Consider the following 25,293-nt stretch of genomic DNA (forward strand, 5'->3'; position numbering starts at 1 on the left):
GCTGTGCTTTTCTGACCTCTGTTTTGTCCAAAGCCTTGGGACATGGCTCAGTTACATGTTCAGGACATTTCTTGGTTGATTAATGGTCTTTTTCACTTATGTGATGGTTTCTTGTGCCATAATGGACATCACCCTGGAAAAATGCAGGAGTCCACCCTGCCTGAGCTTGCTCAGTGACTTTGGGCCTGTTCCCTCCTCTTTCTGAGCTTCATCCCCCTCTGTTATAACAGCAGAATATGCCAGAAGGGTTGAAAGGGAAGGGCTCACAGACGCCTTGTCTCTAAGCTAGTCCATCTGTCATGTGGCTTCCTGACCCCGATGGCTTTGGGGTCCTGGTTCAAAGGGACCCATCTCTCACTTTTGATTTCAGAAGTCACAGTCATAAAGGGCGATTGGGACCACTTTCCAGCTTTTGAAATCAGAGATGATATTTTCACATGAAACAAACCCAAACTGTTCATCCTGGTGGAGAATTTCTCCTGTGTCTCTTGGGAGGATTTCTGTAGATTTATGTCTGCTGTATTAACAGTCTCGGGCTTTTCCGCAGATCCAGATGGTTTCTCTTTCCCCATCTTCGATGTGCTTTAATTCCTGCTCAGACTTTTCATCAAATGCTTCCTCCTTTGGGAGGGTTTCCCGTCTTTTCCTCCTCACCCGGGCACGGACTCACCTTCTTCCCTTGCACTGACATGTGTTGTGGGCCTACTGTGTGCTACCGAAGGGCCACAGAGAGGGTCTGCAGACCAGCCCTGGCCTGCAACCCAGTAAGTACTGAGGTCAAGAGCAAGCCTTCAGAAACTAATGTGAGTGTTTGATAGCTCAGCGGGGGGATGAGATTCCACCCATGACAATAAACTTTCACCGTGTGCCTGGCTTTAGGCTTGGAGGATGTGTCCTGGTGGATAGTAAGGCTGACCGCATTGCTGAAATACTCGAGTAATTGGACTCTGTAGCAGCTCTCAGCGTGACGTTAGTGATCACAGCCCGCTGCGCCTGTGCTGCTTCTGTTATAACTGATGTTTCGGAGATTTAACTAACTTATGGGTGTAATTCTCTCTTAAAAAGGATAAAAGTTAATACTTAGCTGTTTGTAAGATTTAAAAATGGGCATTACTTCCTGATATTGACAAAAAGAGAAAATATCTGGGGTTTCTTCTAAGACGAGATGGGACACTGGGGTTGGATAAACGTCTGTCTTGGTCTCTCTTTCCCCCGTAGCTGAGATTTCTGAGGTCGAGGAGGAACAGGAGGACCCCTACCTGAATGACCGCTGCCGAGGTGAGACACTGCTCCTGGGACCCGTTTGGTAGCTAATGACACCCAGAGCAAAGTCAGCACTGACCTCATTGGGAGTTTGGGCCTCAGGTTTGCTTTGGTTCACCCTCAGAAGTGCCCCTTGGCCAGGAGTCAACTGTGAGCCACTTCTGCCCTCGGGGACCCCTGGCCTCCCTCCTTCTCTTCCCCTTCACCCTCCAGAGCTGGGGGCCCCAGCGGGGAGCAAGGCGGAGGGTGGGCTTGTGGAAAAGGGGCTGTGGTGAGAACAGCTTTTCCCTGAATGTTCCGAGAGCTCACAGGCTCTGTGAACAGTGGCCGCTGGCTTCCCCGAGGCTGGGAGCCCCTCAGGGAGGAGGCTACGTGTTACCTGCCTTGGTGTCCCTGGAGCCCAACCACGGTGCCATCAGTAATAGTCATTTTTCTCCCAAGGGAGAGATTTTCAAATTTAAAGTATGGACTCGCAGTTTTGTTTTTCACATGATGAAACTTTATTTCTCTTTAATGGAACATTCCGGCATGTCTAGACTGGCAGATTGGCTTCACAGATTCATTCAGCGGCCCGCCCTGTGGTTGGGGTGTTAATCAGGGAGGCAGTGTAATCACAAGATAATGCGGTCAGCGTACAGTGACAGTCGGCTCAGAGGCCTGGGAGAAGAGGAGACAGGAGGAGCATAGAGCCCCAGAAAGCCTCATAAGCTCTCTAGGGGGAGTGGGAGGGTCTTCCTGGAGGAGAGAAAGGCTGGTTTGCAATGGATGAGGATGGACTGGCCAGGAGAATGACACCGAAAGGGTATTTTGGGCAGCAGGAGTGGCAGTCTCAAACCTGGTGAGGGGTGCAGGTGCTGGTGGGCGGTGGGGGTGGGAGGGGGGCATGGAGGGACAGAGGAACAGGTGGAGAAGCGGGCAGGGCCCTGCAGGTCCTGGGCAGCAGTTCGAAATGTATCTCGCCAAGTCTTTACCTGGTAGAAGCTTGTCCCGGTGAGACACAGTTTGAGCCTACCCACTGGCTGCCCTGTGGTTACAGGGCAGTACCAGGGCTGCTCAGGGAGCCCAGGCAGGGGGCGGCTGTGGCCACAGCCAGATGAGAGGCCACTGGAGCTGAGGCAGCAGAGATGGGAATGGGGTTTGAGAGTTATGTGGGGGCGGGTGGGGCCTGTTCTAGGCCTGCTCCTGCGGGGTCTGTGGCTGTCAGCATGTGGCCACTCTTTCTGCGTTGCCCCTTCCAGCCCCACTCTAACCTTCAGAGGCTGCCCTGCACACCACCGCATTGGTCAGTCCATGGCTGGGGTCTCCTGTGGGTGGGCTCCAGCCCGGGAACGTGCCTTCTTGAGTCAGTCTACACTGTGGGCATTTTCTCTGACCCGGTCTGAACAGACCTAGAAAGCAAAGGTCTCTGGGCTGCACCCACCCTCACGTCTGCTCTGATTACAGGTGGTGGGCCCTGCAAACAGCAGTGCTGTGACACGGGGGACAAGGTAGTCTGCTCGGGCTACCAACTACTGGCTGATGGCGTCTCCTGCGAAGGTAACGTCTCCCTCCCAGTTGCCAGCAGGACCTGCGTGTCACTGGGTGCGGGAGTGTGTGCTTAGGGTCTGAGCAGGGCCTGCCTTGCACACCCTGGGGCCCCATTTGGGGTGGAGAGCAGCCCAGCACTGGCTTTCTGGCGCTCCCTAGAGTTTGCAGCTCCACGGCTCCCAGATAGGACCCCCATCCAGAACATAAACACTGGGGCTGGGAAAGAGGACTGGATTTGCGTCCAAACAGGGTCCAGATCCAGGGTCTGCTGAGTGGCCTTGGGTTTGTACCAGCCTCTCTCAGCCCCCTCATCTGGGAGATGAGGGAGATGCTGCGCCCCTTATGGGGTCCTTGAGGATCACAAAGGGATTGGCACTTACCCAGAAAGAGCAATGGATCTGAAACGTAGCAAGGAGGGGAATCATTGCTTCTGATTTGGTGACATGTCCCCATGACCCCAGTCCAGCACATGCTCCAGATGGGCACAAGGCAGGGCTCAGCTCAGTTTGAGTGGGTGACTTGACGGGCATAGGGAACCAGTCCCACCGTGGCTTCTGGTACATTCCTTCTGAGAAAGCATGAGGATCAGTTCTTGCTGGTTACTCCTGTGTTGCCTTGGTTGCTCCTAGATATCAATGAATGCATCATGGGCAGCCACAATTGCCGGCTTGGAGAATCCTGCATCAATACAGTGGGCTCTTTCCGCTGCCAGCGAGATAGCAGCTGCGGGACTGGCTATGAGCTCACAGAGGACAATAGCTGCAAATGTACGGCACATGCTCCGAGTCTAAAATCCTCCTGTACCTGCGTGTGGACATGGCGCGGTGGGAGGGCCGCATGAGGCTCCTGGGTCTGGGCTCTGGTGGTGGGCGCCCCCGTGTGGCTGCCTGGGGTACAGCGTCCTCATCTGCGGGAGGGATGGGGTCACACCTGCGTGACCAATAATAACTAGGAGTGTCAAGGGTGAATGGGATGAAGAGTGAAAGCATTGGCAGTCATGTTCAGATGTTTAAAAGGTTGTCAGTAGCGCACCGGTACTGGCTAGTTCTGTGTACCTTCTTCTGGTGCTGAGTTGATGGCAAATACGGATTTCTGAAAAGGTTCAGTGCCCGATCATTTTAAAACGAGATTAGGGATGAATTTTAGGTGCTCATATGTGCTTTCTACAATAAAAAAAGAAAAAGAAAAAAAATTCCACTATTTTTGCACAACAGCTGCCTGCCATCTGATTTCAGGCTTCCTTGAAGTTCAAAGCATATCCCCTTCAAGTTCAAAGCATATCCCCTTCCGCTGCTAAAAACATGACATTTCTGGCTGCAGCTTTTCCCTGCTAAGCCATAGATGTTATTTGGCAGATAAGGATCTGATGAGGATCTTTTAGAACATAGTTTTCTGCAGAGAGTTTCAAGCCTTTCAGAAGGACAGAAACACTTGCATAAAAATGTTGATCTTGAACTATGAGGGTGACTCAAAAGCAGGGCCCACCCTCCTGACCTCCGAGGGCCACTGTGCAAGTTCAGTCCCTCCACCCTGCACACTGGCGGGCCTTTGGACCCCGAGAGCCCAGTGGCCAAGCTGGCTAGTATACATATTTGAACGCTTGACAGCCATGAACTCCAAGGGGAGAACAGCCCATTGCATCCTGTCACAGCAGTAACCATTGTGAATATTTGGAATATCGTGAAGACTTCAGAATGAATAAGTTTATGGAGACTGCGTTTACTGCCACTTGGATCATTGCCTTGTGATCTAAATTAAACACACACTTAGCCTGAAACGAATAATAATAATGTCTGCCAGGAAAATGCCTGGGTTATTTATTATATAACAGAAAGTTTTGCCTCATAAGAGTCTTGGGGAAAAGAAAAATCAATATTTTTAAGTATTCAGCAACTTGAGCACTATTTGGCTCGCTAAAGCCCTTTTTGTACGTGACCTCTCTATTGGAATGTTTGGGGTTATAGTTTGAGTAATAAGCATTAAAAAAACTTTCTTGTGATCGTAAAGTGTTGTAAGATGCTTCTGTCAGGACTCTTGCTAACAATTTCCTTTTTTTATGATGTACCAGATATTGACGAGTGTGAGAGTGGTATTCATAACTGCCTCCCCAATTTTATCTGTCAGAATACTCTGGGATCCTTCCGCTGCAGACCCAAGCTACAGTGCAGGAGTGGCTTTATACAAGATGCTCTAGGCAACTGTATTGGTAAGACGCCTGCCGCCAGGGCTAGTGGGGTGCTCCAGGCCGGCGAATGGTCCAGCCACAGGCCACGCCTCTGGAATCCGAGGGGCCACATAGTGTGCAGAGCAGGGATTGGTGAGCTTTACCTCATAAAGGGCCAAATAGCAAATATTTTAGGCATTGTGGGCTACGTGGTCTCTGTTGCAATCACTCAACTGTGCTGTTGTAGCACAGACCACAAACTATATATAAACAAATGAGCAAGGCTATGTTCCAATAAAACTTTATTTAGAAAAACAGGTGGCAAGCTGGGTTTGGCCTGAGGGTCATAGTTTGCCAACCCTTGGCGTGGATGAAAGACCTTGGGTTTTAGAGTCAGAGACACCTGGTTTTAAGCTGAGGGACCTAAGAAAATTTCCTTACTTCCTTTGAGCCTCAGTTTCCTCCCCTGTAAAATGGGAGTGATCATAGTATCTGGCTTATAGGCGCGAGGCAAGGATTAAGGGAGTGCTTGCAAAATGCCTGGAACGTGGGAAGCACTCAATGAATGGTAGTTTCCTGCCACAGCTGTTTAGTCTGTTACAAAATTGTTTACAAAAATACTCTGTAAGTAGTTGAGTTCATAGAGACAGAAAGTAGGATGGTTACCAGGGGCTGAGGGGAGGGCAGGGGGCAGTTAGCGTTTCATGGGTATGGAGTTTCAGTTTGGGAGGATGAAAAGTTTCTGGAGACAGACAGTGGTGGTGGTTGCCCAGCAGTGTGGATGTACTTAATGCTGAATTGTACTCTTAAACCGGTTAAGAGAGCAAATTTTATGTTACATATATGTCACCACAATTTTTTAAGAAAACCAAACTCTTTGTTGATATCAGAAGACCAATGTGAAAGGAGAGAAAATCCCATGTGAACCTAGTGTAAAAACAGATGTGGTCTGACTGCTCACAATGGAGGAGCAGCGTGGTGCAGGGTCAGGGAGCGGTGCCTGCTGTGGAAAGACAGGAGGTGGCCCTTGCCTTCCCCTGGGGTCGTCCAGGTTGACCACCTGGCTCGGCCACTGTTTGTGGTCAGCGCCTCAGTCCAAATCTGCCAGCCTTCCCTCACCCTCTGCTTGGCAGAAACTTCCAGATGCTGCTTTTGAGGTTGGAGAGACTTTTCTCCTGATCTGAACTGCAGCTGGCACGAGGTGCCCCCCACCCTACCTGAGGGGTCCACATCCCCCTCCTCTTGACAGGCTGTCCCTGCATGAGCAAGGGACTGTGAATTTGTCTTATCTCTATCTCAACTTTTTCTTAGATAGATCTGTATTGATCATTTACTTGAAATGGTAGTTTTGATTGAAAGCTCCCCCCCATTTTTACTACCCTAAGTTATTTAAAGACAAGTAGAATAGTGACCCTTTAGGACTGGGCCCCATCTGCACCCCACCCCAGCCTTCTCCCCTTACAATTCACCTTTCATCCCATGGGGCTCGGCTTGCGAGTTGGCCCCTTGCCAGTCCCCTGCCAGTGGGCCAGTTGTCCCTCAGCACGGGGCAGTGAGTGGGGAGGCTGCTGGCCCCCCAGGGCCGGGAGGGAGGGGGGTCCTGCTCAGACTTGCAACCTGTTTAGAGGGCTCTGTGGAGGAGGCTAGTGTCTGTTGAGGATGGAAGCCCTGAGTCATGGCAAAATCAGCCCAGTTCCCACAAAGGAACATTTACAAGTCTCAGCATAGCCCTGATGTTCCCCCTCTACAGGGTGCATCACTGAGCAGGGGCTGAGGCGCAGGAGCAGTGGAGAGAGGGACTGTCCCTCACTGTCCTTCCCTAGATTGTGGGGAGAGCCCAGGAGAATGGGCAAAACCCTGCAGAAGCCCAGGACGCTAGCTGAAGCCCAGCCTGGTGGCACGTGGGTTTTCCCGTGACGTCTCTGGGTCCTCAGTGACAGCTTCAGAAACCAAACGTCCAGCTCTGCGCGGCCTCCCTGGTCAGCATCCTCAGGAGGCGGGGGGACTTTTGTGTGCTCCCAGTCCCTGCAACCACAGCCAGGATTCCATTTCTTTTTTTAATTATCTCTTTTTATTTCAAAAGTGATATACATCTTTCTTTACGACGAAGCAAACAAAACCTAAGTGTCAAGAGCAGACACTTCTCCCCTGCCATGTCCTGCCTCCAGCTGGGCAAAGTCTGTGCATCCTTCTGGGCTCTGTGCCCTCAAGACTTTTTATTTTTTATGAAAGTGGGAATGGAATGTTTGGCAACTTGCTGGTTTTCCCACTTGACAGGGTATTTAGAAATCATTTTATGTCAGCACCTTTAGGTCATCTTTATAAAACGATGAGTGCACCTGCAGAAATAATTCTTTCTAAGGAGAACTTGTATCACCATGGGGGATGGTTGCAGGCCGTCTGGAGAGGGCCAGAAAGGCTGTCTCTCCGGTCCTGATCCTCTGATCCAGGGCCTTCTGGTCTCGCGCCTCTGTTGAGGGTATCCTCACTCCTGCTGAAACAGCGTGATCTGTGGTGGGAAGCACGGACCCTGTGTGCAGCCGGAATCCATCTTCCCAGGGCCCCAAGAGTCCTTCTAACCCTCCCCTGGCCATGCCATGCCCATAGGACAGGTCAGGGCCTTAGCAGAGGCCTCTTTCCCTATTATAAAATGTAGACTTTTCCAGGACTTTAAGGTGTGGACACTAAGGGCCTTGAGACTATCACATCTTTGTTGAGTTTTCCTATTTCTTTTTCTTCGAGTGCCCTCCCTCTGCCCACTATCTTCCCTTCTGCTCCAGTGGGGAGGAGGGATGGGCCAGAGCAGGGCTTCCCTCCCACATGCCGGTCTCCAGGTGCTGGGATGTTCACAGGTTCTGACGCAGTAAGGGGTTCTGCTGAGTCTAGGAAGCATCGTCTGAAACAGTGAACAGGGACCTTGACAGCGGGGTCTGCCCAGGCTCTTCCAATGCAAACCCCTAAGAGGGAGAGATGGCAGAATGTGTTCCCAAACTCACTGGACCTTTTATATTGATTTGTTATTTTTTATTCACTCTCCCAATTCACTCATTCGTTCATTCCACGACCACCTGGTCCTTAACCTGGTGGAGGGTACTCCCCTCTCTGCAAAGCACATGTTGTCTCAAGGGACACCATCGTTCCATGGGACAGAGTTTGGGAAATGGGGCTCTGAGAGGAGTGCAGGGCTTATGGAGACAGCAGCCATCACTTTGCTAAAATCTGCATTTGTTCTTGATGTGGGCAGGGGCCGCCAGCTCTTTCTGTAAAGTGCTGGATAGTAGATATCAACTCCTCAGGCCGCCCGGTCTCTGTTGCAACCACTCAACTCTGCTGTTGAAGCGTGAAAGCAGCCATCGGCCACACGCTACAGCGTGGGCCTGCCAGTGTGCCAGTAAAACTTGACTTGCAAAAGCAGGCAGCGGGCTAGATTTAGCCCAAGGCCGTAGTTTGCTGACCCCTGATTTAAGGGACCTCGTGCTGGCTGAGAGGCGGGAGACCCTGGTTCTAGACCTGGGACCTGGTCAGCCCCTGTCCCCAGTTGTGAGCTTGGGAGCCACTTAATCTCTGGGCGCTGTGGTTTCCTGCTTATAAAGTGCAGAGCGTAGCACCAGCAGGGCTTGCAGGCTCGCCGTGGTGGGTGGTGGTCGAGGGCAGTGACAATGGACGTGAAAGCTTTTGTAAACTGTAAAGTGGTGCTAAGGCCCACTCCAGGGCGGGGAGGGAGTCGGGCTGGTGTATCTGGCTGTCTAGGACGGTGGGGCTTGGCTGGCGGGAAGTACCAAAATGCCTCTTTCTGACCTGAGCTCAGGACCCCTCCGCAACGCTCCCTTCTCTTTGTCCCCCCACCCCAGGGGCTTTGTAAGTGTCTTATGAGGGTGATATTTCTTTTTCTTTTGTAACATACACAACCAAATCACAAGCGATTTTTAAAAACTCAGGTTCTTTTAGAAGACTACCTCTAGTAGGAAGTTCAATCTGTGCATTTTCACACCGAGTTTGAGCAGAAGGAGGAAACCCGTGTGTAACCTGGTTCTGCTTGGTCATTTACTGGTTCACACTTCCTCACTGTGTGTTCACCAAAGGTGAACGCCCTGCGGTCCCCACGTAGGAGGCCTGTCCAGTGGAGGAAGGGGAATGCTGGGCTGTGACCTCAGGAAGCCCACAGCCCTTCCAGGCTGGCCCTGAGTCAGCCCAGGCCATGCAGAGTCCAGATGGGGGTATGGCAGGAAGGTGTCTCTGAGGAGGTGGTGCTCAAAGAGGCATGGCTATGTCAGGCAGACAAGGGATGGGCGTCCCTGGAGATGGGACCCGGCATGGTCGCTGCAGGAGCTGTAGGTGTGTTGTTAGGGTGTGAGCATTGAGGGCTGCAGAAAAGGGCTGGCCAGGTGGGGCTAGGAGAACAGGCGTGGCCTGGCCAGTCACCAGAGGAGCCTAGGGCCTTGCTAGGGGCCAGAGAGCTGGTGCAGAGGGGACGGTCCCCTCTGTCTCCTAGCACCATCCCCAGAGAAGGTGCTCCGTCTACCTGTGTGGTGGACAAAAACACAGCAAAACCAGGCAGGCAGGTTTGTCTTTTTTTTTTTTTAAAAGATGACCGGTAAGGGGATCTTAACCCTTGACTTGGTGTTGTCAGCACCACGCTCAGCCAGTGAGCAAACCGGCCATCCCTATGTGAGATCCGAACCCGTGGCCTTGGTGTTATCAGCACCACACTCTCCCAAGTGAGCCACAGGCCGGCCCCAGGCAGGTTTGGATTTGGTGCAGTGAAAGGTGGAGGTGTTGGTTTAGGGCTAAAAAGAGGGACCAGGGAGGTGGTGTTTGAGGCGACGTGTGCTGGCAAATTTGGAAGCCATTTGTGAGGCTGCTGTTTGGTCCAGGGTAAAGGGATTGCAGTGACTCTGCTTGTGGTTTTGCAGAGTGGGGAAGGGGCTCCTTTGGAGATCCGGTTGTCAGGATCTTGGACAACCCGCACGTCTAACCACATTGTCTCCATCTTCCCCCTCTAGATATCAATGAGTGCTTAAGTATCAGTGCCCCGTGCCCTGTCGGGCAGACATGCATCAATACGGAGGGCTCTTATGCTTGCCAGAAGAATGTGCCCAACTGTGGCCGTGGCTACCATCTCAATGAGGAGGGAACTCGCTGTGTGGGTTGGTATTTAAAAAAAAAAAAAATCTGAAATTTTCCTCCTCTGGAAGGGGAGACTTGGTCCCCAAAGCAGTGCCATTCCCACCCACCCATCCATCCCACTGCCAGTCCCCAGGCACAGGCCTTTGTCATCTCACCTGGACTATTGCAGAAGAACACCATCCCGTCCACCGCCTCCAGCCTGGTCTCCTTCCGTCTGTCCAGTTTGTCCAGCTCCCAAATCTCTCTCACCCCTCCCTCCCCAGAGCCCTTCAGGAGCTCCTCACTGGTGACAAAGGACAGACGCCCCTGTTTACATTTCAGTCCTCCTGAGCTGGCCCCAACTTCACAAACCTTACACTTACTGAGATGGGTCTTGCCACTCCCCACACCAGTGCTGCCCTGTCCCCTCTGTGTGGCTTTTTGCTCTTACATGATTCCCTCTGACCCCCTGCTCCCATGTTCCTTTGGATGCAGGGCACCTGGCCTGCCCAGATCCCGGCCAGGGAAGGAGTCTTCCTCCCCATGACTCCCAGTACACTTTCTCAGTGTCTCCCCTGGGTCACTGGGTGCTTTCTGCCTTAACGAGGGTCATTGCTGGCTGGCCAGAGCAGGTCTCCTGTGGGTAGGGGCTGCACCTGGGTCACTGTCCCCCCAGCCTTGGGCCGGCACGTCGCAGATATCAGTGGTGTCTGTGAAGGGTGAGGTGACCTTGCTTTGTCCGTGCACGTCTTGCTATGCTCCATTCTTGCTGATTATCTTAGGGGAAAAAGCCACACTAAAGGTTTTCCATGTGTCTCTGTTTCTCCTTTGCAAGATGTGGATGAGTGTTCGCCCCCCTCCGAGCCCTGTGGGACGGGACATCGCTGTGTGAACTCCCCAGGCAGCTTCCGCTGCGAGTGCAAGCCTGGTTACTATTTCGATGGCATCAGCAGGACGTGCGTGGGTACGTGGGCATCCCTGCAGGCCTTGGGGGACCCAACCAGGTGGCACCAGAGAGGACACTGTCTGTGGCACCTGGAGTGACCATGGTCCTCATCTGAGAAAATCCCAACTGCAGGCAGACCCAGAGAGAGAAGCCCCCGGGTCAGGAGACCCCCGTTCTAGCTCCAGTTCTGCCACTGCCACGCCGTGTGGCCACTGGCAAGGCCCTCCCAGGTGTGAGCCTGTTCCCCACCTGTAGAACAGGTGCTCTGCTTGACGTGAAACCTCCAAGTGTGTATGAGACTCAAGCCCAAGTCTGCAGATGCCACAGTGTTAGTGATTTCCCACAGTGTTAGTGAGGCACCGCTGACATGCAGGGCCACAGGGCCAGAGATGTGCAATTAGTCCAGGTCAGCAAGAGCCAGAGACGGCCAGGAGTGGAGTCAGGCCCTGCCCGTCCAGCGCCTGCCATCAGCAAACCAGGTGCTCAGGGGAGGCTGGCAGCTGTCCCCGGCCTCCTGGCCAGATTCCGGGTGGACCCTCCTTGTGGGCACTGGGCAGAGGACTGCCGGGAGGGCACGTGTTCGGAAGGAGTGCGAGGCTTGGCCAGTGGGCGGGCACAGCAGGGGTGGTCCCGCCTCCCACTGATCTGCCATGCCTTTGGGACAATTCGCTTTGCCTCTCTTGTCTGAGAAACGAGGCAGAAGGAGGTGAGGGACGAAGGCCGTGACCTGCTGCCATGGGCAGGAGGGCACTGCTGCGGGTGGACCCTGCCTGACGGGACTCCCTCTGTTGCAGACATCAATGAGTGCCAGCGCTACCCTGGGCGCCTGTGTGGCCACAAGTGCGAGAACACGCCCGGCTCCTACCACTGCAGCTGCTCCGTGGGCTTCCGGCTCTCCGTGGACGGCCGCTCGTGTGAAGGTGGGGGCGGGGCATGGGGCAGGGCCAGGTGGTCAGCGACCTCATCCATCTCTCCCCTACACTGCCTTCCTCCAAGGATGGCCACTGCTCCTACAGACCCCAGTGGGGCTGATTTGCGTTTGTGTTAAAGCACATGCTAATTAGCATGTTATTGGGGGATCGCCTGCCTGCCCCAACTTCTCCTGATAACATGACCAGGCCAGTGGGATATGGCTATGAGCACAGGATCTGGGGGCATAAGACCCACCAATTATGTGACGTTGGGGAGAACTGACCTTGATCAGTGTCCTCATGGTGGAAAGGGATTGATATAAAAGCGAAACAAGCTGGACATTTGTGTAAAGGCAGTATGGCAGATTTTATTCAGACCACTGTCTGAGACTGCAGGCTAAATTGATCTCTAGTCCTCCAGAGCAAAAGGTGGGAGGCTTTTTAAATGCTGGAACGTGCTAGAGGAAAGTGGCCAAGGACATTAAGGCAAGGTCACTGTGATTTGGCCACCTGTGTCTGCCAACTGACCCTCGTCAAAAGGAAGGCACCTACCCTCCCACAGAGCCTGGGAGATGGGGCCCTGGCCTCCCTGATGATGGAATGACTCCAGGTCCTTGAGAAAGACACTCCTGAGCTGTAGAATGTACATCTCAAAGGGATGGAGAAAGGATTTACATTTGCAAATTTTTCTAAAGTAAATGCTGCTAAGAAAAAAGGAGGTCAGGGCTTGCGGTCAGGTTTTGGCTGGAACACAGAGTACATTCTTTTGGGAGCGCTGAGGTTTCTCAGGCAGGTGTTTGAAGGGGGCCGGGGCCCTCATACTAAAGACATGGGTTTGGGCCAGTAGAAGCCATGCTGAAGCTCGCCAGGTCTCTTGGTGTGTGGACATTGGACAGTCTTTGTGCTGAGAGTCTTGTAGCTGTCAGATAATGCCAACCTCCCGGGCTGCTGGCAATGGGCTGGGATCACTGGAACAGCACGTTCAGCCCAGGGCTTGGCATGTAATAGGTGCTCAGCAGATGTCACATTCTATCTGGGGATCAGGTTCCATGGTCAGCAAAGTTGAGAAGCCCTTGGCATCCGTCACATTGTCCGCCGTGCCCTGCTATGTGTAGTGCAGTGGCCCAGGAGGCAACTTCTGGAGCCAGACTCAAAATGTGGCAGGTCTTAAAGTTCTGGATTAGGAAAGAGTCCTTACTGATGAGACGGTCACAAGAGTCAGATACTCCAGGGTGTGCTCCAGTGTAATAATTCTCAAACTAGGGGACAGAAGGTGTGGCGGGGTCCTGGGTGCTAGGCTTCCCCAGATATTCTGCCACTTGCCCCTGAGAACCAGACCCAACAAGCGTGTATGGGCAAGGAACTAGATTCACGAGTTGGGAGTCTCTTAGACCTGGGTTCAGATTCCAGTTCTGCCATTTTCATGGCCTTGAAAAAGTGACTCCACATTTCTGGGCCTCAATGTTCTCGTCTGTAAAACAGGGATAGTAGGACCAACCTTAGTAGGACCAACCTCTTGCAGGCAGGGTCACGAAAATGGAATGAGATGAAGTGTGTGAAGAGTTTATCACAGGACCAGGTGCAGGATGAAGAGCTGGCATTGTGGAAACTGCTGCTGCTGCTGTTGTTGTTATTACTATTTCTGGCTTGTGCTTCCCCTGGTCACTACTAAGTGACTGAAAAGTAGGTATTCATGTCTGCATTAGTGGCCACCGTTGTGGACACAGAACCAGTGCCTGACCAGCCTGGCCATGTGACTCCACTGAACATTTATGAAGCACCAGCCCCGAGTGTGTAGCAAGAACTCGGCTCCTGCATCAGGGAGAGACTCTAGGGTGTGATGAGAAATGACACTGGGCAGAGGTGAGCAGGTGAGCAGGTGGAGGCCAGGCCAGGAGTGTAGGGGCCACAGAGGTGAAACATGGGGTGAGAGGTTAATGGACATTCCCTTCTGTCCTGCTAGGAAGTAGAGGTAAATAAATGTGAGAAGGAGCATCTAGGCCAGGAGGTGGCAAGTTTTTTCTCTAAAAGCCACATGGTAAATATTTCAGGCTTTGCCAGCCACAGTCTCTATTGCAACTACTCCACTCTGCCGTGGTAGTACAAAAGCAGCCATAGACCATGGTAAAATAATGAGCATGGCTGTGTTCCAATAAAACTTTATTTGCAAAAACAAGTGGTGGGCCAGATTTGGCCCGTGGGCCATAGTTTGCTGTCTTTTTTCTCCTCTAGATGAGTGATAGCCCAGAGTTGCTGAGTGGCGCAGTGGGTTCAGAGCACTGGAGTATTAGGAGTATTGGCATATGGGCTGGGTCACCAAGGGCCTTCCTTGTGCCATCATCTTTGTAGGATGTCATCTAGGAGGTGAAGGAGGGAGGAAAGAATTGGATTTCCTTTTGAGAACTAGAATGGACTCTGGCCCCCTGGTGGGGGCTAGATTAGAGGGAGCTGAGACTGGACGCTGTTGCTGTCATCCTGGCAGGAGATACAGGCAGTGGCAGGAATGAAGAGATTCCAGATTTGTCAGCTGTGAGGGGCTGGAGTGGGGGCCCTCTCTCTCAGGGTGACCCCAGGCAGGTCCCTAGCCCCACATCCCAGAACCTCCACCCCTCCAAGTGTGGTACTTGAGGGAGGTGGAAAGGAGATGTCTGTTTGCTGGCCCCCAGTGCCATCAGCATGAGGGCTGCTGTGGAGGCAGGGACATGTGATGTGGCTCTGATGGTGACTTCAGGAACCCTCTCTCTTTCAGACGTAAACGAGTGCAGCAGCAGCCCCTGCAGCCAGGAGTGTGCCAACGTCTACGGCTCCTACCAGTGCTATTGCCGGCATGGCTACCAGCTCAGTGACGTGGATGGGGTCACCTGCGAAGGTGAGCGTGCCCCCTCCCACTAGCTGAGCGGAGAGCACCCCCACCTCACCACGACATGGCAACACGGCAGCTGCGGGCCCTGTATTTCAGAGGAAAGGGCCTGCTGGAATTTCTTCACCTGGAGAAGCTTTGATTTCTGCCTTTGAGGCTGGCGGGTGGTGTGTGGATTTCCATCCAACTGAGGTTTATTTGGGTACACTTCACCTGTCACAGAGAGTGAGGACAGAAGGGGCACAAACCACTTCCCGAACTGTTCTTTAATAAACATGCCATGGTGGCGATGGCCAAGTGTACTGGGACCCTGAGCTGCATGTCCCAGGGCATGGTGGCAGCATGTGGAGGAGAGGTGAGGTGAGGAGGGGCTTAGGGACCACCCACGTCCCTGACGCCCAGCTCTGCCTCTGGCCTTTTGAAAGCTCCTCAGCAGGCCTGGGCCACCGTGTCCTCCTCTGTAACATGGGGGTCAGCCCCAGCCTCACCAGGTTGTTGGAGGATTAAACCAGATCACTCGAAAGCACTTCACACAGTACCTGGCTCCCCGCAGGTGCTCAAAGGCAGCTGTTGCTGTGATCGTCACTATTTCCACGTGAGGTGTATTTTTATAGCGCGTTGTTCTCCATTCACACCCGTGCCCCCCACCACATGCATACTTCACTCCATAAACTTGCCATGTGACCCTGGGCTAGTCCCATTCCTCTCCGTGCCTGTTTGCTTTTCTGACCTGATGGTCTCTGAAGCCTCCTGTGTCCGGCCCTCCCTGTCCTGCTGCCCTTCCAGGCCCCCCCCAGGGGACATAGCCTGGCCAGCAGCTGTGGCTGTGGACCAGGACCCAGGGTGCTCAGGTGGGCTTTGCCGTTGCAGACATTGACGAGTGTGCCCTGCCCACCGGGGGCCACATCTGCTCCTACCGCTGCATCAACATCCCCGGAAGCTTCCAGTGCAGCTGCCCCTCATCTGGCTACAGGCTGGCCCCCAACGGCCGCAACTGCCAAGGTGAGCAGGGCAGAAAACCCCGGGGTCGCTCAGGCCAGGCTTGGGGCTCTGCAGTGTTGGGGGCTGAGGCCAAGCTGGGGGATTGTGTTCTCTGACTCAGGGGCCACACCATAGACGAGGTGCGTTTGGGAGGGGAGGCCTCCACATCCACAGCACACAGGCCCCAGCACACCTGTCCTTAGGGCTGACTGAGCCCCAGGTAAGCTCTGTCGGGCAGGAACACCTGAGCCCTCCCTGTGCCCTCAGTAGCCCCGAGAAGACTGGAACAGGGCTGATGGCCTCTGGGAAGATGCCCGCCAGGGAGGAAAGGGGAAATCAGGCCCCAGAAGACCCCATGCTCAGCACAGTGCTTGCCTGTTCAGTCTTTCATTCGGTCATTGGACGAGCCCTTGCTGTGGGCCAGGCCCTGGGTCACAACAGTGAGCAGGTGGCAGGGCCTCTGTCCCAAGGTGCTGCTCATGGTCCAGGCAAGGGGATAGCCCTAAGGTCCTCATAGTTGTGGACACTCACACTGTGAGGGTCCAGCTGGGGCCAGTTGGCTTCAGGGTGGTCTAAATGATATGGGGTCCACAGCATCTGCTCTGTGTCTAGCCCCTGTTTCCAAGAACATTCTGGGGTCACCATGCATCCTGTGACCGTCCACTCGATACCTGAGAGGGTGCTAAATAGATATTTGTTAACCAGTGGTTCTGGGGTGTACACACTGGCCTCTCATCCAGGAATGGCTCCAGCGGCTGCATCTCAGAGGGGTCTGCCCAGCCCCTTCCTGGTGAGCCCCACACGGGCTGTGGGTCCAGCGGCTCTGGAGGCCCCAGGTTCTGCAGATGTAGTTTCTGGTCAGGAAGGAGGTGACTGATCACAGGCAGCCAGGATCTGCAGCGTTTCCTGGGAGGAACCCGCACAGCCCGTCCGGAGCTCTGGATGGAAGCTGCTTTGTTTTCGCATTTCTGACGGAGTAAATGACTTGCCTTCTCCTGGCCGGGCTTCCTCACCGCAGCCTGGGGTCCTGCCCAGATACAGCAAAACACATTCCTGAGCCATGGCCTTTGAGATGGGGAGTGTTTTTTTTTTGCCACTGAGGATCAGGCACTTGGCACCTTTTAATGGGTGCCTCCCAGGCCTGGTGACATCCCCTAAACCCTACCATTTGGCTGCTCCAGAGTGTCTGTGGGAAGGGGGTGGCTTACCTCTCCAGGGCCTTCTCATTATGGTGTCTTGGGCCCCACTCTGGAATCCCAGGCCTGGTTCTGGTCCAGCCCAAACAGGCACTGACCCCAGGACATGGGGCAATATGTATAACTCTTTAATCCTGGTTTCCTCACTGTAATATGGAGCTGGTAGCTTCTGCTCCTTCCCTCCTAGGATGTCACAAGTCACGTGTGAGGTAAGGGTGACATGCCTCGGGAGCCATGGAGAGGTCCAGGGTGGTTAGTGCATGGACTCCACTGCCATCCTGCCTGGGTTCAAAGCTCAACTCTGCCACTTCCAAAATGTGTGGCCTTGGCAGGTCCCTTAAGCTCTGTGAGCGCCCCTCTAAAACGAGGATCATGACAGTGCTTGCCTCATTGAATCGTTAGGATGATTGAGTTGTCCCTGCTGAGTGCTCCCAGGGCCCATCAGGTAGTGTTTGCTTTTATCATTGTTACGCTCATTCCAGGGATTGTAATCATAAGTTAATACCTTATAAATGCAACTATAAATAAAAGAGCTGGCACAGGGCGCTGCTCCAGAAACCAGCCAGTGGAGGGCAAGGATGGCCTGATCCCTGTCCCCGACCCGATTGGTGGGAGGCCTGGTGCCTCTGTCTGTGGATGGGGATGGCTCCTGTGGCCTCGGCCTTCACTGTGCCGCCTTTGGGTCTCTCACAGACATTGACAAGTGTGTGACTGGCATCCACAACTGCTCCATCAATGAGACCTGCTTCAACATCCAGGGTGGCTTTCGCTGCCTGGCCTTCGAGTGCCCTGAGAACTACCACCGCTCTGCAGACACGTAAGTCCCTCTGGCCCTGCCATCGTTTATCTGTGTCGGCCTTCCTGGTGGTCCATCTCTGGGCCTGGGTGGGAGGTTAGCGAGCTGTGACCAGTGACTTCTGGTTCCCAGGCCCATAAACTCCAGAGAGAATGGTCTCAGAAAGCCAAGGGAGTGACTTCAGATGAGTTTGGAGTCTGTAGTCTTGCTCGCAGGCCAGGCCTGTGCATAGAGCCAAGCAGAAACCTCAGCCCTCTTGTTTCCTGGTGTGTCACCTTGGGCAAGCCCTCTGGGTCTCAATATCCTTGTCTGTGACATGCAGATGCTCCAACTCAGAAGAGCAGGTAGCAATGTCTCTGTGTCAGCCAAAAGCCAGGGAGCCGATGTGACTTGTTGGGGCATTGTTGTTAGGCAAACCACTTGAAAGCTGGAATCCAGCTAGCCAGGTGGCTATGTGGGAGAGCACGGAAGATTCCATGTCCTAAACTTGAGGTGTGTGTCCATGTGTCATTGTAAGCTCACTCACTCCCAGGCCACCAGCGTGTCTGTTGGGGTATCCGGGAAGCACCTTCCTCATGGAGTTGTGAGGACCCCAGGGCCATAATTGTTACCTCACAGCTACTTCGCCCTTAGTTTTGCTCAGTGAGTCTCTTGTGGCACTGCTGTGAGTTGTCTCAGGAACTGGTCCTGGGAGTGAGGACTCGTGATGCCTCCCCGAGCCTGGAGATGTTCACGGTGAGTGCACAGCTGGCTGCCTGCTCCCAGGCCTGGCCTCTTGACCTTGAGCCTGTCTTAGTCTTTTGGCCGGCCGCCCCTCCTGCCTGAGGGTCAATGTCCTCCTTTGATGGTGCATCGGGCTCCAGTGTCTGTGGCTCGGCTCACCAGCCTGGCCCAGTCTGCAGTGTGCTGAGCAGCTCTGGGGTCCCCGGCAGCCCTCATGTTCTCCCTGGCCTGGGGCTGCTGCTGCCCTGAGCTGCTGTCTCCCATCATGTGTTCCTGTCTGCTTGGAAACCTGCCACCTCATTTCCTTCCTGTGCTCGGGCTAGGGAAAAGACACTTCAGGATGGGTTTTGCAAGTCCATAGTGTCCCAAAGACCTGGTGGGTTATGCGGCAGCCTGGCGGGCAGTGGTGGTGCTTTCCTCAGCCATTAAGAAAGTCCCATGTCCTCAGTTTGAGATGTGCAGCCATTTGTCATTGTAAGTTCACTCACTCCCAGGCCTTTGTCGTGTCTGGGTTTGAGGATTCTGCAAGACTGGCTGTGGCTGTGACCTGATTGCTAACTTGGCACACAGTCACAAAACCAAAAGAGGAGGAAGCTGCCCTGCACAGGGGTCTTGATGCCTCCTAAGCCCAAGGCTCGGTAGGTTGGCCTTGGGCACTGAGGTTGGCTGGAATTGGTAGAATCCAGCTCCACCCCTTATATTGGCGTGAGCTCTGGAAGCCTCTGCCACACCCTCAGTGCTGGAGAAAGTCATTCCTTCTTGGGCCTACTGTGTGCAGGCAACTGGACAGACAGTGAGCCCACAAAGGCCCTGTCCCCTGTGCCGGACACCAGGAGTGCATGCAAAACAACAATGATGGGAGAGTATGTGGCATGCTGGGAGGGTGGGGAGGACTGTGGACCCCTGCTGAAGGGCATGGACCAGCCAGGAGCCCAGTGTCAGGCGTGGGAAGTGCGGTCCAGGCCTGGAATCCCCAGTTGAGGGCCACAGGAATTTTTACCTTTGGTTGCCCCATCCCAGTCGGCTGCTGTGGGACCACAGGAGCACCGCGAGCTGTAGTGTGAGCTGTAGTGACAAGTCACTGACAGGCATCGTTCCTTTGCCAGTGAACTGACATGGGTGGGACGCAGGCCAGTGGGCTGGGCAAGGAGGGGCGAACCTTCTCTCAGCACTGCCAACCCCTCAGACCGGAGTTTTCCATGTTACAACCCCTTTTCCTCCTCATCCAAAATCGAAACCTGCTAAAGAATTTATTATCTCACCTTCACAAAGCAATTTTTGAAGTCCAAAAGAGGCATATATAGAAAAGCCCCAGCAGCCAGCACTTCTGTGATTAACACTCAGCAGGAGCAGGGCACTCAGGGCCCTTGACAGGCCAGGGGTAAGTCTCTCTCCCCCAGGCCTCAGCCCCCTCTTCCTTCACGCAGCTTCTGGGCAGTGTCCCTGGCGGCCGAGGGCTGGTAACTGAAGCATAACCCTGTAAGCAGGGCCACAAACCACAGGGCTCGGCCTCGCGGATGTGACCAGGCTGTTCAGGCCCTGACCTCACGATTCCTCCTGCCCACAGGGGGAAGTGTCCAAAGCTGTCCCAGAGCCTGCACTGGGACTGGGAACATCCTCTTTGTCCCTCGGTGGGGCCGACCCCTGACTTTTCGTGGCGTTGAAAGCCGGAGCAAAGCTGCTTCCCGGGGAAGGGGCGCAAGTGAACAGCTCTGGGCCTGAGGGTGGGCAGAGAGGGCTGGAGCCCTCAATGGCTCCTCTGCCTTGGCCGATTCCTAGGGCTTGTCTCTGGAATAACAATCACATGAAAGTCAGGAGATGCCAGCAGGGATGGCCACAGCATCAGACAGCCAGGAGGTGGCCAGAGCAGCTGTGCCTCCCCGGAGAAGGGGGTGGCTTTGAGGGCCTTTCTTCTCTGGGGTGTGGTGGCTTTTGACGATCCTCACAGAACTTGGGGTGTTAGGATCAAATGTGTTGAACTGAAAACCTGGGGCCCATTGCTCTGTAGTGAATGACATGACCCAGGATTCATGGCATGGTGAGCATCCATGGAAAGCAGGGCCTGAGGTCCCAGGGGTCTGGCCCTCCATGCCAGGCAGGGACCAGGGAGTGGTCGCCTGTGCCCTGCTCTGTAGTAGATTTGGTGATTACAGCCCGTCCCTGATCTAGACACACTGGCTAACAAAGATTTTAGTGCAGTTCCCAGTCTGACAGGCAGTTTGCCAGATGCAGTAGTTCCGACTCCCAGGTGTTTCAGTCCATTTGGGGTAGAGCAGGATAGGATCACTGAAGTCAGGAATGACCAGGAAAATCAAGGATGTGTTTGTGCGGCGATCATTGATGAAGCACATAAAAGCTGTCGAGCCCTGTGCTGGGACAGAAGAGCCAAAAACAAAACAAAACACAAAGCCGAAGAGCCTCGGCCCTGCCCTGGGGAAGCGAGTGGTCTGGAAGGAGCCAGCGCAGAGACAGCTGGCGGGGGAAGGGCCCAGGGCGCCCTGCTGAATGCTGTGTCATGCGCTGGGGTGGAAGCTGCGAGCAGGAAGGAGCGTCCCGCTCTCCGGTGTGGGACGGTCTCAGGAGCTGCACCAGAACACCGCGCACGCCTCCCATTCCAGGCCTTCCACGCGCCCCGGGTTAACGCTTCCCTGTGACACACCAAACCCTGTCCTTGGTCAGTCCTTGGTCAGCACAGGAGGTGCTGGGGAAGCCGAAGCCCCTGAGGGAGACTCTAGGGCCACCTACTGACCGGGCGCATCCAGGCCATTTCTGAAGAGGCTGCGTGTGTGTGCGTGTGCATGTGTGCGTGCGTGCGTGTGCACACGCGTGTGTGCATGTGTGTGCGCGTCCGTGTGTGTGCATGTGTGTGCGCGTGTGAATGCGTGTGCGTGCGTGTGTGCATGCGTGCGTGCGTGTGTGCGTGCATGTGTGTGCGCATCCGTGTGTGTGTGTGCATGTGTGTGTGCGTGTGAATGCGTGTGCGTGCGTGTGTGCATGTGTGTGTGTGTAAAGGCTTTCACGTGAAAAGGCCGACTTTGAGACCCAAACCTGCCATCTACTTGCTACAGAATGTGGAGTCGTGGACAAGTTAACTGTCCTCACTGAGCTTCTGCCTTCCCATCAGTGGAGGGCGACAGTGAAGCGAGTTAGTGCAGGGAAAGCCCCCGATGTACACAGCTGCTTTCCCGCACCCTGGAGAAGCACAGGTCACGGACCCCAACACCTCCGCCGTTCTCCAGGGCCATCCTCAGTTCCCCGCTCATCCGAGGCCCACTCTGGTAGAGACGTCTCTCAGATCATGTGGAGTGCTCCCATCTGGCCCGGACCTGGGTGTCTCTGGGGACAGGCTAACCCTCAGCAACACCTGTGCCTACCTTCACTCTCTGGGCTCCCTCCCATGCAGGACTCCCCTCTTCAGCGTTCCCAATCCTTACAGGCCTTTAGTGCCATGGAGCCCAGGGCTGTCCTTTCTAAGAGCTCAGGATGGCAAATAGCCAAATAAATGAAAACCTTCTTATCTGTCTGATTAAATAGCCTAGAAATTGGATGTAAAAAAAAAAAAAAAAAAAAAAAATCCCCCCTCACAATAAATGCCAAATGCCAAATAAACCCAAGGAGCCCAATAGGATGAAAACTTAAAAAGGTGAAAGGGAGATGTGACAGATGACCCGGCAGGATGCTCTTGACTAGAGAATCAAGTGCAGTCAAGATGGTGGAACTTCCTGGAACATGCTCAGCCAGGCCCTACGGGGCCGAACATCTGCTTTCAGAGTGCGATGGGCCTGGAGTTCAGGACACAGCAGATAGTTCCTGTCACCATCCTGTCACAGGAAATTAGGATCTGTCATGGGGAGTCAGTGTCTGTCACCATCACCATTCTGAGCCCTTAGCTGGCCCTGTGGACACAGTTGGGGAACTGGGCCTGGAGCACAAGGATTAGTGATGGAGAACAGGGAGCAGACCTCGCTGTCTGCACCCAGATCTGGCTCCCTCACTCACTCTGTGACCTTGGGAAGGCCACTTTCTCTCTGAGCCTCAGTTTCCTTAGCCAAAAATGGCCCTAGTGCAGTTATAGTGATCACACGAGGAATAGCCAAGCACACGGTCAATGGCAGCAGCCCCGATTGCTAGTGGTGGACACGATCACTTCAAAGGTCGTCTTGGAGACCCACCCAAGAGCCCTGTGTGGCCCTGGCCACTGTCTGGGTGAAGGGCCAGGAGCCCAGATGACCCTCAGAAGGCAGAGTGTGCCTGCTGGGGGCGCCCGGGGTGAGCTCTGCCAGTGAGAAGGGGACACGCCTCACTCTGGCACAGCCCTTGACCCCCCGCCATCCAGTGCCCCCTGAGGGTGTTGGAAGAGGCTAGTGCCTGAGTCAGCAGCCCGGAGGTCCTCGGCGCCTCCCGCAGGTGAGTGAGGGCACTCTTGGCATCGGCTGGACTGGCCAAAGGGGCGGCGGGAGGCCCCGCCGCGAGCCCCCGCTGCCCCGCTTCCCCCGCACTCTTGTTTCTCTGCTTGCTGAGTTTGCCCTAACCCCCCTGTGTCTCCCTGTCCACTTTTCTTGCAGCCACTGCAAGCGCTTGCCTTGCCATGAGAATCAGGAGTGCCCCATGAGAATCAGGAGTTCCCCAAGCTGCCTCTGAGAATAACCTACTACCACCTCTCTTTCCCCACCAACATCCAAGTGCCTGCGGTGGTTTTCCACATGGGCCCCTCCAGTGCTGTCCCCGGGGACAGCATGCAGCTGGCCATCACCGGCGGCAATGAGGAGGGCTTTTTCACCACCTGGAAGGTGAGCCACCACAGTGGGGTGGTGACCCTCACCAAGCCCATCCCTGAGCCCAGGGACCTGCTCCTGACCGTCAAGATGGATCTCTTTTGCCACGGCACCGTCAGCTCCTTTGTGGCCAAGCTTTTCATCTTTGTGTCCGCAGACCTCTGAGCACCTGCTTCGGGCCGGGGGGGCTCCCCTTGTTACTTTCTTCCCCTCCCCCTCCGGGGTTTCAATAAAGTCTTAGCAGGCCACCCCACATGGCGGGCCCCGTGTGCTGGGTTTTCTTTGGTGCGGTTGGGAGTCTCCGTGCTGCGTATTACCTGAGCGTGAGCTGAGCACTTGCCACCCCCTGGTGCCCCCCAGGGCAGACCGAGGAAAGTTTTCTGTAAAGGGACATGTGCCTGGGGGCCGCTGTCTGCAGAGCTCACAGTATATCCCCCCAGGGAGCCCAGGCCAGGGGAGAAAGAGGCTCAGCACATCATTTCAGATGAGTTATCTCTTCTTTCTTTGTGTTGAACACAAAGACTAAAGGTAATGACCAAGAAGGGCCCTCAGAAATTACTGAGCTCAGTCTCCCCTCAATTTATAAATGTGGAAACTGAGGCCGAGAGAAAAGGGCAAGGGCTTGGCCAAAGTTCCACAGCCTGTTGTGGCTGAGGCTAGCCAAGGAACCAGGTCACCTGGCCCTGGCTTGGTTCCTTCCTGTATCACTCAGAGCTGAGCATTTAACTGTGACAAAAAGCTCTATCCTGAGATTCTGACCTCCCACTCTGTCTTGATAAAAAGACAAAGACGGGGTGGAAAACACTGAACACGGCTGCAGCATCTTGGACACGATCTCGCTTAAATGGGGCCGGTTGCTCCACTGTGGATCCCAGCCCTGTGCCAGGGGTGAGGCAAAGGACAGCACAGTCCATGTGGTGCTCATGGGAACCACTGATGAAGTATGTGTCACCTCCAGTCCTGCCGGGCAGGTGTATCATCCTCATGGAGACTCAGAGAGGGTGACTGATTCACCCAAGGTCACACAGCTGGCTTCCAAACCCTGGTTTACCAGCTCCGCAGTTCTGACCATTATCTTCTGTCATCAGACCTCCTCTGTGGGCCTCAACCCAACTGCCCCTCTCATTTCCTCCATCATGATTCCAGCCAAGCCACTGTCACCTGTCACCCTTTGTTGGTCTCCCAGCGTCCATTCAGCTCTCTCTATGACTCATTCTCCGCTCAGCAGCTGGAGTGATCTTTCAGCCTCTGCCTTTATGGCTTTCTCTGCATTTAGGCCGAACACCCTAGATCTTCAACGTGCCTTTCAAGACTGTGCATAACTGAGTCCTTGTATGCAATCTCAGTCTGACCTCAGGTTGCTGTCACCTTGCTCACTGTCCCCGAGCCGAGCCGCACCATCAAGCCCTTTGCTTCCTCAGGCCATTTGCATGTGCTTTGTCCCTGGCCTGAATACTGATTAATCCTCAGCTTAAGTGCACCTTCCTCAGAGAGGCCTTCCCTGGCACCTGGGATTGTGTCTTCTCTGCCAGTCTTTTTCGTAACACTTTCCTTTGTGATGCTTACAACAGGCTGCAATTCCCATTTACCTGTGCTTTGCATTCCTCCTTGCCACCATCCAGAAGGCTCTGTGAAGGCAGGGACCGGGTCTGTCTCATTCAGTGCAGTGTCCCCAGCTCCTGGCAAGGTGCCTAGCACACAGTAGTGCTCCATCCACGTCTACTGAGGGAACGGATGACTTTCTACCCACACTTGCTTATGCCTCTAGAATTTCTGTGGCTTTGCTGATGCTGTTTCCAAGCAGAAGCCTGAAGTGGGGAGCAGAACACCACAGTGGAATCAGGTAAAGGATATTGCAGGGTCCTAAGGTCCTTCCTACGATCATGTGTAAGCTGGGCAGGGCGGGATGGCCCGCCTTGCTGTCTAGTGGAGAAGACAGACATATGCTTAACTCCATGCCTCATGCAGAGGCAGCAGTTAACTAGCTGTGGGAGCATGAACCTTATAGCCAGTCATTCCCATGCCTCCTGCTGTTTTCCATACCT

General features: G+C 54.2%; 1 protein-coding gene across 1 annotated transcript in view; it reads left to right on the forward strand.

Moving 5' to 3' along the window:
* The window catches only part of LOC134368956 (fibulin-1-like), a 52,020-nt gene that overhangs the window by 13,889 nt on the left and 12,838 nt on the right, over positions 1 to 25,293 (forward strand). The window contains 10 exon segments of the mRNA XM_063085194.1: positions 1,219 to 1,278; positions 2,707 to 2,799; positions 3,420 to 3,557; positions 4,859 to 4,996; positions 9,958 to 10,101; positions 10,896 to 11,024; positions 11,801 to 11,926; positions 14,667 to 14,786; positions 15,648 to 15,779; positions 17,648 to 17,771. Of these exon segments, the coding sequence (XP_062941264.1) occupies positions 1,219 to 1,278; positions 2,707 to 2,799; positions 3,420 to 3,557; positions 4,859 to 4,996; positions 9,958 to 10,101; positions 10,896 to 11,024; positions 11,801 to 11,926; positions 14,667 to 14,786; positions 15,648 to 15,779; positions 17,648 to 17,771 (1,204 nt within the window).

Source organism: Cynocephalus volans, chromosome Y (assembly GCF_027409185.1).
Source record: "Cynocephalus volans isolate mCynVol1 chromosome Y, mCynVol1.pri, whole genome shotgun sequence".
NCBI classification, from domain to species: domain Eukaryota; kingdom Metazoa; phylum Chordata; class Mammalia; order Dermoptera; family Cynocephalidae; genus Cynocephalus; species Cynocephalus volans.